Consider the following 12949-nt stretch of genomic DNA (forward strand, 5'->3'; position numbering starts at 1 on the left):
TGTCCTATTGTCCATTGAACTGTTCATATAGTCCAGTTGTAAAATTATCAGGATATTTTATTTCTGTTTATTCAAAAATAGGCATACAGGACAAAACACAAGAGTTTGTCAAGAAGAAAAAAGATGGAAGAAAAAAGGAAGAGAAGAAAATGAATAAATTTCTAGTTTTAAAGAGGATTTTTTGAAATTAACAAAAATATGAAAGTTAAAATCATATTCCCTAAGGAAGGAGTCTTCTGGTTATCAGACATACTTATTATATTGAGAAATTCATAAAATTTTCACACAGTAAAACATACCATATTAACAAATGATTGTTTCAGTATAATCAAATTTGACCATCTTGTTTTTGCATCAAGGTCAGGTCAAAGTCAATACCCTTTTCCTCAACTTAAAGTAGAATAAAAATAAATGAGTTATCTGCAGTTAAGTAGACAGATGTTAAAGATATAAGTTTTTATTCTTCATTAAAATGATAAAACATCAAAATATCTTAGATTATACTAATAAATTGAAATAAATGTTTAAACTAAAATCTTTATTCCTTAGCCAGCATTTCCTCTAATTTTTTTCTGAAATTTTGAAGATATTTTGATTTTTTTAATATGCTTCTAATTATGAAATATTTCTGATTTTTACATATTATGAAGACTTTATATAAAGATATAAGTTGACAGAAAAACTGATATCAAATTTTAGTGAATTTTTTGCACAAGTTGAAAACCTGATAAGGCTCCTTCCTAATGAAGAACTCCATCACAATGTTTAAACAATTACCATGGAAACCCTTTTCACTTGAACAGGAATTATTAAATTATAGAAGCTTTGACACTGTTTTAATTTTCACTTCCCAATTTCAGCTAAAATCATACTAATGGCATATATATTGCACATCAAGGCAACTTGAATGTTATTGTATAGAAGGTAAAAAGTAGCAGATTTTTAAGCTTATTAAGACAAAAGGGTTATTGTCATCATTGTTTTGTTCAAGTTTTGAGCTTACTTGAGCTAAAAGCTCTAGATCTTCTAGTAAGCCTTGCTGATCACCTTTTGTCCAGTATCAGTCTACTGTTTGTCTGTCTGGAAACTTTTTACATTTTTGACTTCTTCTCCAGAAAAATTATTTGAATATTTTGAAAACCTTCTTAAAAACAATTGGCCTAAAAATTAAGCTGAAAGCTCAAGTGAGCTTTTCTAATCACTTTTTGGCATCCGTAACCTTTTATATTTTTGACTTCTTCTCCAGAACCACAGGGCCGATTTTAAACAAACTTGGCACAAAGCATCCTTAGGTAAAGGGGATTGAAGTTTGTTAAAATTAAGGGTCACACACTCTTTCAAGGGGAGATAATTAAAAATCATTGAATATTTGTTATTTTTCAAAAATCTTCTCAAAAACCATTTGGCCAGAAAATCTGAAACTTGTGTGGAAGCATTCTCAGGTAGCGTAAATTCAAGTTTGTTTAAATTTTGATCCTCAGGGGTAGGATGGGGCCACAATTGGGGGGGGGGGGGGGAATCGAATTTTTACATAGTAATATATAGAAAAAAATCTTTAAAAATCTTCTCAGAAACCATCTATTCCACCCAATGATCAGCGTATATGCAATATTTCATCCAGGTTTGATAAAAAAAAATTTCATTTAAAAATAGTAATTTTGGCATCTTCGCTAGCCAAGGGTTTTCGGTCCACTTTGCTCCCCATAAACCCTTGGCGGATTTCATTACGAAAACTCGGTGATGTGGTGGCGCTATCTAGTGAGCAACTTGAGTTGCGCCCCTTGCATATTTACATTTTAATCGAATTAAACAACGGGTTTTATATACACTGCGGCATTAATATAACTTGAAAACATGTTGACTACCGAATATCGGAACATAATTAACGATGCTATTAAATACGAATTAAGTTATAACCATGGGAAAGCACGGAATGTTTTATTCGTAGTGTTTTGTAAGGATCTGTACCGGGAGTGAAAAAGTCGCCGATTTATATGAAAGCTTTTATGTCATAAAACCAGGTATCGTTGTCGTGAATAATGTGAACCAAACAGATAAGATAAAACAGAGCTCATTGAACCTTTAAAAGCAATAACCATAAGCAGGAACGAATATACTAACAGGATAGGCAACTTCTACATTCGCCATGTTTACTTCCCATGCATTTACGCGAGCCTTGACAAGTTTGCAGAACTACGTATTTAATCCCAGTAAAATATATAGGTTTTTAAAGCAATCTGGTTAGACCATTGTTGTGGAGGCACTGTACTCGAGAACTTGTGCCTCAACTTGTTAAAAGCACCGAAAGTTTTACCAAAGATCACACATGTGTTTTCTTTTAAAGTTTATATTTACAAGCACTGCGATTGGATCAGCTACTCGCAGCTGCAGCCAATCATAAAACGGAGCTTGTCACCGAGTTTTCGTAATGAAATCCGCCAAGGGTTTATGGGGAGCAAAGTGGACCGAAAACCCTTGGCTGGCGAAGATGTAATTTTGGCGGAGTTATCTCCCTTGACAAAAATGTAAACAAAGGGAACTAATTCATTTGTTTGTGTTAAATGGAATAACTGTGCAGTGATTCTACTTTCTATTGATTTTAAGGTAACCATTATGTATTAAATGTGTTCTTTTGTTTGCTATATAATATATAAGATCATGAAGATATGTCATCTATAATTAGCATAACAAAGTGTACATTTCACGACTGATTAACATTGTATGACTCTTGTTATTTTAATCCGATTTTCCTCTGTTGAAAACATAAGCAGACGTTTGTTTTTATTGAGAATAAATAAAAAAAAAACAAGAGAAGTTATAAGGGGCCACTTGTGACAATGAAAATTTTTGACTCAGCTAAGTAAAAAAATCAACTCAGCTGAGAAATGACTAAGTTTGATTTGTGAAATGCAATTTGAGAAAAATCTCAGCTGAGTATATTCTCAGGATTTGAGTTTAAACTTAGGTAAAAACTTAAGTTTTTTTTGTGAAATCGGAGCCAGGTGAGCGATGTGGCCCATGGGTCTCTTGTTTTTATTGGGGGTTGAATTATACATAGAAATGTACTACATGTAGTATGTAGAAAAATCTTTTTAAAAATTTATTCTCAGAGACCATTCAACCAGAAAAGTTGAAACTTGTGTGGAGGCATCCTTAGATAGTGTGATATTTGCGAGAAGTAAACTTTTAAAACAAACATCTTTCTTTCAATTGCAGATATGGTGAAAATCCAAACTGCAACTTTTCGTAATTGCGTTATATAAAAGTATGTTGTTACCAAGTACGAATTTGTTTTCATAGGCAGGGGTCATCATGTTATTCATGTTAGTCTAATTTTAGTACCACATTCTGATAATGTCAGCACCACCTCTCATGCATATTAAATCTTATGTCCGACCAAGGGCAGATAAGCGAAAATTCTCTCTTTTTTCCAAAGTTGTAAGGAGAAAAACACAGAATGAGCTTATTGTATCACAGTCTTAAATCGTAATTGATGTTGGAAATTGACGAGACTCTTTAATAAAATGAATAAAGATGATATTAGATTAAGAAATAAACGAAGCAAACGCGACCGAAAAAGACCCCAAACCCATGGTTAAGTGCATTCATCCTTTGTTCCAGTCACGATTCCCGGAGGTAGGATGGGGCCTAAGGATGAAATTGAAAATAAATGGAGAAGAGAAAAGTCTATTTTTCTCAAAAATGAAGCTGCATCTTGTGTTGAAGTAGCCTTATGTTTGCTATTACTCGTGTGAGCGAAGTGGCCAATGTGCCTCTTGTTCAAGCAGAGTTCCTATCTAAACTACAAGTAACTTTATGTGTATATAGGGATGCTTGGGATTTTATAGTCTTGGATGCTGAATGTGAGTTATAGGTTTAAATTGTTGGAGGTGAGTTTTTGTAGCAGTTGCCATGTTATTACCAGTTCTATCTCGACCAAACTTGGATGGGTTACGGGTATTCATGAACCTTGTGTCAAGTCGTTATGTCAAGCCTTTTTAATTAACATTAATTAACAGAACAGACCGTGTTATACCTGTCCGATTAATGAAGACGCAATCTGTTCATGAATACATTGAACGTAACGACCATTGCCCGACCTCATTCAGGGTTGTATAGCGTTAAAATTCACACAATATAGCAGACCTTTGAAAAAAACAAAACAACTTTACAATTTCGACAGTATAATAATGAATATAATTCAGAAGAAATGTCAATATTAATTAAACAGCTTGATTTGATGAGCAATTATAGATATTTACATCCCACCGACAGAGATATGTGTAATCTTTTCCCCTCCCTGGTTCTGTGAAGAAGTAAAAAGCAAGTTACAAAGTTCACCAGGATATGAACGTGGTTGGTCACGTGATCAAATCCTGTGAGCCCAAAGGGATCTTCAGTAGATTTGATTACATACCAACCAAGTTCTTATCCTGGTGAACTTTTTAAAATTACTGTTTATTACTTATATTTACGTAAGGCAAACCGTTCACAATACTTTATATGTGGACAATAAAATAAAGAAGAAGGACAGTTTATAAGTTGAAACACAAGAGGTGTTGGTCCCAATACGTTTCTGTACAAATTGCTAGTCATAATGAAATACTTCATACCAACAGACTGAATTATCTTATGACTTTGGATTTGTTATTGATTACAAAAACCAACCATTCACGTCATTTTTATTTGATCCATTCCTCGATAAACAATTTCAATGCATATGGTCATTGTTGCCCATGAAGAGCGTATCGGTATATTACGAAATTACAAATGTCCGTGAATAAGCGTATCTTCGAAACAGAGAATTTTTTTCATCAAATCCACGAACATTAATGCCCACGAACATTAATTAAACTACAGGATATAAAAAAATGTTTCAAACAATTTTGTAACAGTTTTAAAATTTGGCCACTTCATAGTCATATATATGAGGGTCAAATGGTTTTTCTGGTTTGGAGGGTTGGGCTCTGTGCTCATCATACGTCCAATTCCAGTGACCTTGATCCTGAGTTTGCGTTGTTCTACCGCCATTTTGACAACCACTACATCGCTGTGGCTGTAAGTCCCTCTCGTATACCGGATGTGAGCTCAGATAGGCTCTAGCTGGAATCTCTTCGTAGATATCACTGCTTTGTTGCATCTTTTGTGATTTGTCATGTCTAGTTAAACCAAATAATCGGTGTAGTCCAAAATGAGTGACAATGAAATATGATGAAAATTGATATTTAATAACGAGTATTTATGCAAATTAACAAGCATTGGTGTACCGTAATGATTAAAATGTCAAAGGAGAAGAGCGTACAATGCATATGCCTGTCGAGTCCCCCACACCTAGGACATGTAACAACTTGTGTAAATCTCATATAAAAGAAGCTTACATTGAAGGTTTGCAGCAGTACATGTATATTATAGAACTCCATTCCCTGGGCATTAACAAACATACATTTATACTTTTTTCCTTATTTTTATTTCTATGTTTATTTTCTTTACAACGTGATCTCAAACAATCTCTGAATGTGCTAGCGCTATTGTTTATTAATCGTTATTTGGAATGGGCAAGATCATTATTTACTTTTTGTTGTTATCTGAAGAGTTTTATATGTTTTCCAAATTATTCTAGATCTATTGCATAAAACATTTTGAAAATCAATATTTTACTTAAAAGGAAGGCAAAAGCACAAATTTAAAGAGAAAGGTCCACTATGAATCGAACACCCTCTCAGCCGAAAGGTACTGTCTAGCGTCCTCCGCTTATCACACTGAGCTACGTTGACATATGTCGATGTGAGAGAATAACTTATAATTCGACAATTATAAATAAATTTTTGAAGTTTTTGTGAAAACCACGAATTTTGACCCATAATGGGTTAGACTCCACTTTAATAAATCATTAATAATCAAGAATTGAAACTTATCCTTTTAATAAAAGGACTTTTTGGATGGAGTCTAGACCCATTCACATCAAAGAAATGAAATTTTGCACAGTAAATGGTGAAGATTTAGGTACAAAACGTGTTGCTTAATTTGGAAACCTAAATCTCTTGTTTTTACAGAATGAAAACACGCTATTAAGATGCATCGTGAAATTTATGTTATAAACAGTGTATACATGCCAACAATACATATTTTTATTAACATTTGAACTTGTTCTTTATTGGTCAAAGTGGGGGAAATATAATGTCTTGTACGCCCCTGTCCAAAGTTTAGTCCTGTCTACAAACCTTGTGAAGTATTTGAATGTGATGATAGCAGCATAACAGGCAACGGTGGTGAGAAGAACCAGCAAAAGCGCAATTACTAAAATTGAATTGGGGAAGAATATATATATATATATATATATATATATATATATATATATATATATATATATATATATATATATATATATATATATATATATATATATATATATATATATATATATATATATAATTTGTTTCATGTTTTTAACTGTTCAAACTGTGACCTTCGAACAAGTGTCGGACACATAGGGAGCAATCTATAAAAAAGAGGTGCGGGCATCTTGATGAATGATGATTCAAAATTGTTTTAAAAAATTCAGGTAATAGAACTCGCTTAAGAATTGTACTTTAAAAGAGTTATGCGATCAATAAGCCTCTTGTATAAATATTTTTGAAAATAAAACTATAAGTACGTAAAAACTTAATTTCTATTAAAGAAAAACTTGGGACTTGGGAAATCTGAAAGATGCGTCAGAGAATCTTGAATTTCACAGCTGAACAGTAACAGAGTGATAAAGCTAATTATTTTAAGCACAGACCCGTAAATAACGTGGATTCACTGCAGCGATCATTGCTTATATAAGGCGCCAAACGTAAGTTCTTGTCGCCCACAAGAGAAGAGTTTCTAAGCTGTGTGGTGACGTCATCAGTTTGTGTTGAGATTGTTGTGATGAGTGGGGTAGTTTCTGCTTGTTCTGACGTGGAGGGATGTGTGTGCGTTGTCTCGGTTGTTTCATCGTAACAAGTAACTGACATGGCGGCTTGGGGGTGTCCAGCTGAAAAAAAAGACTATGTAGAAATAGCACCTTACATTTTATAATGTTTTAGATTTTACTAAATTGTTGTCTGTTTTATTTCTATCAAACCATAGAATAATTAATTTAACATATCATGTATCGTATATTAACACAGTGCCAAAGCCTTTTTTGCAAACATATATTCAGTATTGCTTTAAAAACTAAAAAAGTTATGTTTCATATATTATATTATTAATAAGATCCCATTTGGAAATAAGCCTCTGATTGCGAGCTCTCATGGGTTATCCTGGTATCATATTTATCATGTCTTTCAAACACGGTGTCTTTGAAGTTATAACCATTTAATATTAAAGCATACTTTGTACAATATTATATTTATTTGTATGATGACATGATACCAAATAAATTTATAAGGTTTGCGTGACAAAAATTCCTTTTGTTAAATAGCAAGCAGAAACATGAAAGGAACTGTATTCTTACTTTTTGACCAACCATATACTATTGAATATAACTTGTGTGGCGGTAAAAAAGTAGCTACCTTTTCACATGCAATTAATGATTCAAATTATAGCGAAATTTGAATAGCAATTAATGTGACTGGGAAATAAACTTTAATGGCCATGTGATGAAAACCTGTGAAGCTCGCAAGCTTTATATAAAAAAGGACCTCCCATCCCTACCCCCCCCCCCCCCCCCTCGCCTTGAATCAATTAGCTCTATGGATAGATACTTACATTTTTTGATAACTGTGGTTTTATATACGTAAACAACAAGGGCTTTGTAAATTGTAAGCGATCGTATTGAAAAAAAACCACAACAATTTTACAACAGCATTATGAGATCATATCATCGTTTTCTTTAAATGATATTATATTGACAGCTTTTATATATAAACGAGGATTTTTAACATAGGCATTTACTTATATCCAGTCTGTAACAATACTGTACGTCAAATGGTGAGTTGTGTTTCATCACGGTAATTCCCAGGGTATTTCCCTCCCTCAGCCCGGAAACCGTTGTCCCGCCATAGCACGGGATGATGTCCCCGGAATGTGGCTTGTCAGACTTTTGAACGTGGATTTCCGTGCCACATCCAACATAGCCAGGGGCAATAACTTGACTGAAGTGGAATTGCTTCCCTTGAATAACGAGTACCTCACAATGACATGTGACCACTGAGGGGTGTTGGGCCAGGGAGAAATCGATCAATAGACTCGACTTCACAATGGAGCCGCTCTCACACGCGTTGATAACTGCAAAATGGTCAATCTTTTAATGGTGGTTAACTTTTGAACATAGATTTACGACATAACATATGAATAGTGCCTGTTTGGGAGGGTAGCAATTGAAATTGACACCCGCGAGAAAACCATTATCAATTTCAATGCCCAAAACAGGCACTATTTATTTTATCATACTGAATATCTTTATTTTAAAGAAAACTTTACTGCTTTTATATAGAAATATTTACATTATCCAGTGTCTTTGCCTGTGATAACACTACGTATCGATTTTGTACTGTATAACCCATAATACAAATGACGCCAAGTTGAGGCGCGAGCGGGGTTTGCTTATTTATATTTAAATATTTAATCGTACGATGGCCTAAAATTATATAAATATAAGTAATAAGGAATCATTCTTTGAATATTATGAGGTGATTATTTCGGTCGGGGCGTAATCAAATCTATCATAAAGCCCTTCGGGCTTTATTGGATTTGATCACGCCCCGACCAAAATTATCACCTCATAATGCTCAAAGAATGATTCCTTATTCCTTATATGACATGAATTCTACGGCGAACCGTACGCGCATAATTTACGCGCGTGTAACGATTCGTTTTAATATATAATTGATAAATTTCTAGCTCTCTAATTAGCTCATATCTAACTCTCTCGAAAAAACCCCAGAACGTTCACCTGCACGTGACTTAGAAGGTCAATATAACATTTGATTTTCTCTACATTGGACTGAAAATAAATCGTCTAATGAAATATCGCGTTTCTCAATTTGTTCGGTTATGGCATCAAACTAAAATCTTTGCTTGATAGCACTCAGTTGATGTGTCTGTATCAATTCGCCGCTGAAAAATTTAATAAAATAATTATTGTTTATATTTCGATCAATACGATGATTTAGCTACCCTCGAAGTACAATATTCACCTCGCATCCGGCTCAGTGAATATTGTACTTCTCGGGTAGCGAAATAATCGTATTGACCTAAAAAAAACCAGCAGTAATTGTAAAGTGTTACTTGTTGGCAAGTGTGTTGCTAACGCTGGCTGAGGGTAATAGAACGGATTATAAACTGCGTCTTGATCAATCAGATTTCAGTATTTAACATGAAAGTATTATGACATATATAATACACCAATAATGTACCACTAAGCACATCGTGCACTTACATGTTTACTTTATACAGTTTTTAAATTATTGGTATTTAATAATTATCAGAGGGAGAACTTGTGCGAAACATAACATCACCAGGTCACTCTCTGATGTGTAAATTAATGATATACGTAGACCATATTCCTTTTACTACAGAAGCGTAAATCACAGTCCTTGTAAAGCAGGGGCGATTTATATGTAAGGAACCATTTTTCGTATATTATGAGGTGATAATTTTGGTCGGGGTGTGATCAAACCAATAAAGCCCGAAGAGCTTTATGATAGATTTGATCACGCCCCTACCGACATTATCACTTCATAATATACAAAGAATGATTCCTTATTACTTATATTTATATAATTTTCAACAGTTGTACGATTGAAGTTAGAATATTAGGTATGCAAACCCCGCTTGCGCTCCAACAATACGTCAAATGAATTTATTGGACTTTAGACCCGTAGTACATAATCGATTCGTAGTGTAATCGCAGACAAAGACACTGAAATATGTAAAAACATGTATATATTGTTGGTTTAGATTGAAAGAGGGTATAGAAATAGTATCTCATATCGATTGTTTGAATTTATTAAATTAACCTAACTTTCCCTTTACTGTATCGAAGACCGATAACTTTTTGAATGGGCGTTTTATACTTGTATATACACATTGTTCTGCTACTCATGCAATGTCATTTACCGATAACTTTCTAAAAACTGTGTGATTCTCCAATAGTGATGATTGCATATTTTCAAAGCATTGATCAAAGAACCACCAGTGCTGACGTCACTCGAGGAGGGGGCCCATACTAATTATTTTTTAAAATAGTTGCATGCATATTTTGTAATATTATCTTTTTGTTTCAACCTGTTAATGATATAAGTACTTAATGTTCCTCTACATCAAGTGACTTTTACTTTAGTGACTGTTCGTCACAACATGAAGATGTAAATGCATTGAAGTATTGTTTATGTCGACACAGTTGCTTCTCTAATATCGTGCTCAATGGATTTGGCATCAGATTACTGATCGTTTAAATAAGTCAACGACTTTTGTTTACTTGCGTAATACAATTTTTCTGATTATTATGTTTTCCTAAACAAGAAATTCTGATATTTTTAATTAATCTTACATTTTGTAGAGTATAAACTAGAAAGAATGATCTTACTGGGACCAGGCTACGCTCAGGTTAAACCAGATACGATAGAACATTCTATCTAAATATAAACCTATAAAATAATATTACTGTAACCAGTTTATACTCGTTTGTGAAACTTTCTCAATGGGTGAAGAACTCATAAAATTTAATGTGAGTAGTCTATTTTTTGATGAGCATACTAGTATCACTATCTAATTTGTATGAAATATATTTTAAATTTAGGAATATTAGAATATAAAACCTCACTTTTTCAAACATAAAGCCGCAATATCAACATAAAGAAAATGGGCGGTAAATTATTAAAGACCTCCTTCTCTACCCCAACGTTAGTTACATGAACAAAGCTTAAAATGACATACAAATACTTACCTGGAAGTCCGTTTCTGGGACATGCTGGCATCACTGAAAAGAAGAAGGTATACCATTGTGTATACTAATTACTCAATAAAAACTTACAAAAGATGATAGGCGAATTTTGCGGGTAAAATGTCATTTTCTAACTTAATATGTTAAAAGAGAAAAGTTTAGTTAACAAAAGCTTGAGAGTTTTTTTTAAAATACACAGTGGCACAATGCGTTTCAAAATTATTTTTTTTTTTTACGATTTGTTGGTTGTTCGGTCGGTGAGGGTTTACGACGTTATGATCAAATGAAGCTGTGTAGGAGCAGGTTATAAGAAATAACATAAAAGTTTTTAAATAATACACAAAGAAAAATGCTAGCCTCTGTGTAATTTTCTTTTATTTTTCAATGAATCCCAAAATTTGGTGCATTTTGATATTATTATATGACCCCCATTAAAAACCAGACACCAGAATTTAGTATATTTTTACATATTATGTGGAAAATGATATTACTTATCACATATCACAATTTGGGAAAAATCGATATTGAAATATGTTTTTTAATCTGCCTCGAAGTGCGGAAAATGACAATTTCCTCAATATTCCTACAGTTAATTTACCTGGGGGTGATTTTTATGGTCCCTTAAAAGAACCAGATGGTACATTTTCTTGAAACTTTGCAAATATACTAGAGTTGGTTTTACAAATGGATTAATGGCCCCCCGAAACGTTCCAAAACAAAAAGAAAAAGAAACAGTTTAACATTTCATACACTACTAGAACAGCGTTATAACTTTCTGGACAGCGAAAATGTTTTTCAGCATTTACAGTGGTACATTTGTAAGAGTTGCAAACATAAGATTGCTTAAAGACTGCTTAAAGAATTTTAAATTCTATTGACAAATTTATGTTGTAGGGTTTTTCAAAATAGTCACCACAAGTCAAAAATTCTTCTTTTGTGTGCCATCTCTTTCGCTTAATATTTTCTTTTTATCATGGGAATGATTAATTCATTTATTATAATTTTTTCTGCTGTTTAATATAAAATGGGCTACTAACCTTCAGATGAAGCTATTCCAAGCAAAATAAAGATGGCTGGCAAAACTAACAACATTGACACAATTATATCCATAAGCCAGCTTGACACACCCGTACATGTATATGTAGGTCTACGTTTACTTTTTGTGGCTTTGTTTCTGTCGATCTTATCGATCTTCGCAGGTATATACGGCCGTATGAAAATAAACACCACCCAACAACCCCAGATTCGACGTGCTTCTTTATCACTCTTATAACTGAGTTCAGGTAGAAAATGTTACTATGACAACGCCTATGTATCTGATTCAAAAATATTGATTCTAGAAAGTTGAGATCATAAAACAAAATGGCTTTTTATCTGTACTTGAATTCCAAAGAGACTAATGTGACCTAAACTGTGTTATATGTAATTAAGTATGGTTGATAATTATTTCATATGAAACGATATGACAAATTAAAGTGGTAAAAAAACAACGCAACACAGGAATATACGTGAATGAGGAATGGACGTTACATAGGAGAAATTCGAAAATCCGTCGCCTAGATTCGAATTGTTGTTTAGTTGAAATTCAACATCTGAGAAACAAGACAAAATACAATATAATTACATTTTATACTAAGGTTGTAATTCAGTGTCATATTTTCCCGCCCGCGTGGTGCATTGCTCTCTCTCTCTCTCTCTCTCTCTCTCTCTCTTTCTCTCTCTCTCTCTCTCTCTCTCTCTCGTAGTGTCTACCTATCGCAATTGCTTTTCGTTTTCCAGACAGGAAAACGAAAAGCAATTGCGATAGGTAGACACTAAGAAAAGATATTTTGATTTGATTTCTTATGATGAAAAACTCTTTCCTTTAATCTATGCATTAAATCAATAATGAAAGTATTATTATCTTGAATTTTATGCCAGACGTTTATACCAACTTGTCTGATATTGTCGTTGTGTACGTTTGATAGTCACAGTTAAGCGATGACACCTACAAGACACAGGCTAATCTTTTTTTTATTCAGGAAATCTTTTGGTTTT

General features: G+C 33.4%; 2 protein-coding genes across 2 annotated transcripts in view; one reads left to right on the plus strand and one right to left on the minus strand.

The window, feature by feature from the left end:
* Nucleotides 1-6211, plus strand: part of LOC105321151 (nucleolar protein 8) — a 42266-nt gene extending 36055 nt beyond the window's left edge. The window contains exon 17 of the mRNA XM_034451178.2: nucleotides 82-6211. Coding sequence (XP_034307069.2) covers nucleotides 82-153 — 72 coding nt within the window. The 3' untranslated portion in view covers nucleotides 154-6211. The remainder of the gene's footprint in view (nucleotides 1-81) is intronic.
* LOC105321153 (uncharacterized) lies at nucleotides 4666-12659 on the minus strand. Its single transcript, XM_034451177.2, has 6 exons — nucleotides 11950-12659; nucleotides 10916-10948; nucleotides 7921-8253; nucleotides 6782-7018; nucleotides 6222-6297; nucleotides 4666-5159 (listed from the first exon to the last, which is right to left on the minus strand). Exons 1-6 carry the CDS (start codon nucleotides 12020-12022, stop codon nucleotides 4898-4900), a joined length of 1014 nt encoding a protein of 337 aa, XP_034307068.2. The 5' UTR covers nucleotides 12023-12659; the 3' UTR covers nucleotides 4666-4897.
* Nucleotides 12660-12949: the final 290 nt, after the last annotated feature.

Source organism: Magallana gigas, chromosome 4, assembly GCF_963853765.1.
Source record: "Magallana gigas chromosome 4, xbMagGiga1.1, whole genome shotgun sequence".
In the NCBI taxonomy this organism is placed as follows: Eukaryota; Metazoa; Mollusca; class Bivalvia; order Ostreida; family Ostreidae; genus Magallana; species Magallana gigas.

Excerpts from the sequence above, each read along its gene's own strand:
- LOC105321153 (XM_034451177.2), bottom strand. The coding sequence starts at position 12,022 with ATGGATATAATTGTGTCAATGTTGTTAGTTTTGCCAGCCATCTTTATT. Across the intron at positions 7,019-7,920 it reads TTGTTACAGACTGGATATAA|CTGGACACCCCCAAGCCGCC; the intron begins GTAAATGCCTAT and ends CTTTTTTTTCAG. Across the intron at positions 6,298-6,781 it reads TGAATCCACGTTATTTACGG|TAATTGCGCTTTTGCTGGTT; the intron begins GTCTGTGCTTAA and ends ATTCAATTTTAG.